This window comes from Lupinus angustifolius, chromosome LG03, assembly GCF_001865875.1.
Source record: "Lupinus angustifolius cultivar Tanjil chromosome LG03, LupAngTanjil_v1.0, whole genome shotgun sequence".
Taxonomy (NCBI): Eukaryota; Viridiplantae; Streptophyta; class Magnoliopsida; order Fabales; family Fabaceae; genus Lupinus; species Lupinus angustifolius.
In genome coordinates, this window is record NC_032011.1 from 28,711,584 (window position 1) to 28,715,969 (window position 4,386).

The 4,386-nt window shown below is 35.7% G+C and overlaps 1 protein-coding gene across 2 annotated transcripts in view; it reads left to right on the forward strand.

The window, feature by feature from the left end:
* Window positions 205-4,386, forward strand: part of LOC109344357 (protein NUCLEAR FUSION DEFECTIVE 4-like) — a 5,819-nt gene continuing 1,637 nt past the window's right edge. Inside the window, exons 1-3 of one of the 2 annotated variants that reach the window (XM_019583107.1) lie at window positions 212-697; window positions 2,427-3,358; window positions 3,613-4,346. In XM_019583107.1, coding sequence (XP_019438652.1) covers window positions 362-697; window positions 2,427-3,358; window positions 3,613-4,132 — 1,788 coding nt within the window. In that variant the 5' untranslated portion in view covers window positions 212-361 and the 3' untranslated portion in view covers window positions 4,133-4,346. Of the gene's footprint in view, window positions 698-2,426; window positions 3,359-3,612; window positions 4,347-4,386 lie in introns of those variants that run through there. The other variant, XM_019583109.1, reaches the window with a different exon arrangement.

Consider the following 4,386-nt stretch of genomic DNA (forward strand, 5'->3'; position numbering starts at 1 on the left):
TCTTGAAAAATCAATAAAAATAATATTAATTACTTTATTTTTATTAAAAAATTAATTTTTAAATAAAAACAGGTTGGTATGAACCGTACGGTTTAATTGAGAATCAACCGATATGACTAGTTTTAGCTGATTTTCTAGTTGAAACTGCCGGTACATGTTTTTACAATAGTGATTTGGTTAACTCATCACCTCAGCCAGGTCACAGATCATGTTCATCCACTATTACAGCATTCCAATAATATTGCCTTGTGTGACCATTTATCTACTTCTTTATCTCTATTCTCCTTCCAAAGTATCAAGAATCCACACCAAGATATACAAAAAAAACCACAGCATAGCAATACTAAGTGAATGATTATAAATGGGTGTATTGCAAGATAAGTTATTGTCCTTATATAGAAGTAGATGGTTGGTGTTTGTGGCTGCAATGTGGTTGCAATCATGGGCAGGTATTGGTTACTTATTTGGAAGCATATCACCAATCATAAAAAGTTCCCTCAACTATAACCAGAAACAAGTTGCTATGTTGGGTGTGGCCAAGGACCTTGGTGATTGTGTTGGATTCATCACTGGTATTTTGTGTGAGATATTACCTATATGGGGTGCTCTTCTTGTTGGTGCTTGTTTGAACCTTTTTGGGTATGGTTCGGTTTGGTTGGTTGTTACTGGAAGAGTTCCAACTATCCCTTTATGGGCTGTGAGTGCTTTTTATTCTTCTTTTTCTTCTTTTATTTGGAATGTTTTGATTTATCTATCATCACTTTTGATCATCAAAGTTAATGAACTTCAAGCTAGTTTGACTTTTTTATTTTAAGGTTGTTTCTGTTACTATCCAAGTATCAATCATGAGATTGTGTCTTTTGTCTTAATTTTCTTTGATTCTTCATCAAATTATCTTATACCATATTCTCTTTGATATTGAAATACTAATGAACTTTTCTCAGATTTTTTGTTTACTTTTTTTATCTTCCTATGTTGGTTGAGTTACAATTAGGAATTAGATTATGAAATGATTTGAAGTAGTGGATTCATTTTACTTGAACTGACTTTATTATTAATATGGTTCCAGAATGACTATTTATGCTCCCCATCCCTTTCTCTTCTCATTGAAATCAGTTTTCCTGTTTCTTTTACCATTTCCATTTTTTTGGTTCACCCTAGGTCGCAACAGTAAGGTTGTACCTTAATGACCATGAGGTTTCAAATCCCGAAAATAGTCTCTCCGCTTTTAGGATAAGACTATTTACATCTATCCTACAAACTTTATTAAGTAAGAGCCTTAGGCATTGTGCCGCCTTTTTTTCATCCCCAGTTTTATGTCCACCAAATTGGTAATAATATAACATTTCACCATTTAGTTTATGACAGGGGTATCTAGTATAAAAGGATGTTTCTTTCACATGAAAAGGAAGGACTTTAAATATAAAAGTGAGCATGAGTGTATTGCTAGGTTTAAAGAATTTAATTTGTTACAGTACTTAATCTTTATCCTTTAAAGTGAAATAGGGGAGATTTTTTTCAGTTTGTTTTTTACTTTCAGGAGTAAGGTTGTGTACATCTACCTTCCCCTGACCCTATTAAATGAGAGTCTCGTACATTGGGCCACCCTTTTTATTGTTTGACTAGCTACTCAAACTTGACAACAAGTGTTTCTACAAATTTGGATTTGGCACTGTGGCATTGGACATTTAGCTAGAAATGCTGCTACTCATTGAATGCATACTTTTGGTTTTATTGAAGATTTAGTGTTGGGTTTATTCAAGTGTGAAGTCCCACATTGGATATGTGGGGAGAAGTGAAAGAGTTTATAAGAAGGAAAGGTCTGAGGAACTAATGTCTTAAGGTTTTGGTTCAAGACGTGGTTGGCCATTGCCTTAGCATGGCAAGCCTTATGTAGCTAAGGTGTGAAGATTTGTTACTCCTACTATTCATATCTTATACCTAAACTGTGAACATGCCCTTATCCCTACCCTCATTACTTGTCAAGTTAATGTTTTATGAATGAACATTGATAAACAAGAGTAAAACATGATTTTCTATAAAATAAATGCATATTTGGAATTTCGCACTGTCAAACATAATTTTGCATGAAGCGCCTACTAAGTGGGGTCTGGGAGAGTAGATGTGCTTAGTCAGTTGCAAGCGGAGATGTTATTTCCAGGATTTGAATCGTTGACCTCATAATCATTAGGCAACAACCTTATATTTGCGCCAAACTCACCTTCTTTTGCATTTTATTTCCAATTAAGGACATTTTATTTGTGTCTCAAATTGATTTACATGTTAATTTGGCAAGAATTTGTATATATATATTTCTTGACAATACAATCACAAGAGAATAAGCATATGCCCCCTTATATTGTTGTAAATATCTTTCAATGAAAGTTATTTTCTGGGTTATATGATTAATGGTTATTGGTATGCAGATGTGTGCTCTCATATTTGTTGGAACAAATGGTGAAACATATTTCAACACAGTTTCTCTTGTGTCCTGTGTGCAAAATTTCCCGAAAAGCCGGGGTCCTGTGGTTGGAATTCTAAAGGGATTTGCAGGGTTGAGTGGTGCAATCTTGACACAAATATATGCCATATTCCATTCCCCTGATCATGCATCATTGCTATTTATGGCTGCAGTTGGTCCATCATTGGTGGGAATAGGTCTAATGTTCATTGTTAGACCTGTTGGAGGTCACCGACAAGTTCGGCCATCGGACGAAAAAAGCTTCACATTTGTCTATGGTGTTTGCCTTCTATTGGCTGCTTATTTGATGGGAGTCATGATTGTCCAAGATCTAGTTCCTCTCAATGAAATAGTTATCACAATGTTCACAGCTATTCTGTTTATAATCCTACTTATCCCTATTGTAATTCCTATCTCATTGGTTTTTAGTCCAAATCAAATACCGATAGAGGAAGAGGCACTTCTTCAAGAACAACAAAATAGTGAACCAGGACAATCTCAACAATATTCTGATGAAGTAATATTAAGTGAGCTTGAAGATGAAAAGCCTAAGGAAGTGGACTTGCTTCCAGCATTAGAAAGGCGAAAACGTATCGCGCAATTGCAATCGAAGCTACTCCAAGCAGCTGCAGAAGGAGCAGTGAGGGTCAAGAGGAGGAAAGGACCACATAGAGGGGAGGATTTTACCTTGACACAAGCATTGATCAAAGCAGATTTTTGGCTTATTTTCATTTCCATGGTCTTGGGTTCTGGATCCGGGTTAACAGTAATCGACAATATCGGCCAGATGAGCCAGTCTCTAGGATATCACAATACGCATATATTTGTCTCCATCATCAGTATTTGGAACTTTCTTGGGCGTGTCGGAGGTGGTTATATATCTGAGATTGTTGTGAGGTAAAAAAAACGTAAAAAACAGTTCATACACGTATCAAATTCCGAAAACAGGTTCCTCTAAAGTGAGCAAGTAAGGTTGTGTCCACAGTTAATTAACTCCAAATTGCGTCTTGATCTTAACTCGCTAAATAGTTTAAGTGTGGATACAACCTTACCTATTGAACCTCATTCAATGCTTAGGTGTGCTATATACTTATCTATCTCAATCAAGATCTTAATTTATTTTCAAATTCCTTTGTGTTTTGCTTGAGCAGGGATCATGCATATCCAAGACCTATTGCACTAGCTGTATTTCAACTTGTTATGACTATTGGACATGTTTTCATTGCTATGGGATGGCCAGGGGCAATGTATGTTGGAACTTTACTAGTTGGACTTGGTTATGGTGCTCATTGGGCAATTGTTCCAGCAACAGCTTCTGAGTTGTTTGGTTTGAGAAACTTTGGTGCATTGTACAATTTCATTACTCTAGCAAACCCTGTAGGAACTCTTGTCTTTTCTAGTCTCATTGCAAGCAGAATCTATGACTCGGAAGCCGAAAAACAAGCTCGTGATGGCCATCACGACCATCGGAGTACAGGATCATTTATGTTCAGTTCGCTTAATGCTGGTCAGCCACTAAAGTGTGAAGGTTCTATATGCTTTTTCTTGACTTCAATTATCATGGCAGGATTATGCATTGTTGCATCAGGTTTATGCATTATTTTGGTATTTAGAACTAAGATTGTTTATGCCAACCTATATGGAAAATCTTCTACTAGTAGGCTTAGATAATAAGAGTTTGGACTATGTATTTTGGTGTCCTTATAGATTTGGATTCAAGAAAGATTAAAGATTAAGGGGCAAGGCTTTGCTAAGGGATGTTTTGCCAGTTTTCTGCAACACATTGTTTTATTGTTGTGTATATTTTTCCAAATATTTATGTGTTGTATTCTTTCCCTTTGTGAAAAAATGTTTGATTAGTTTAAGAAAAATCATTATTGCTCTTAGTAGTGGTTCTAAGTTTATGCAATGTATCTAATACATCA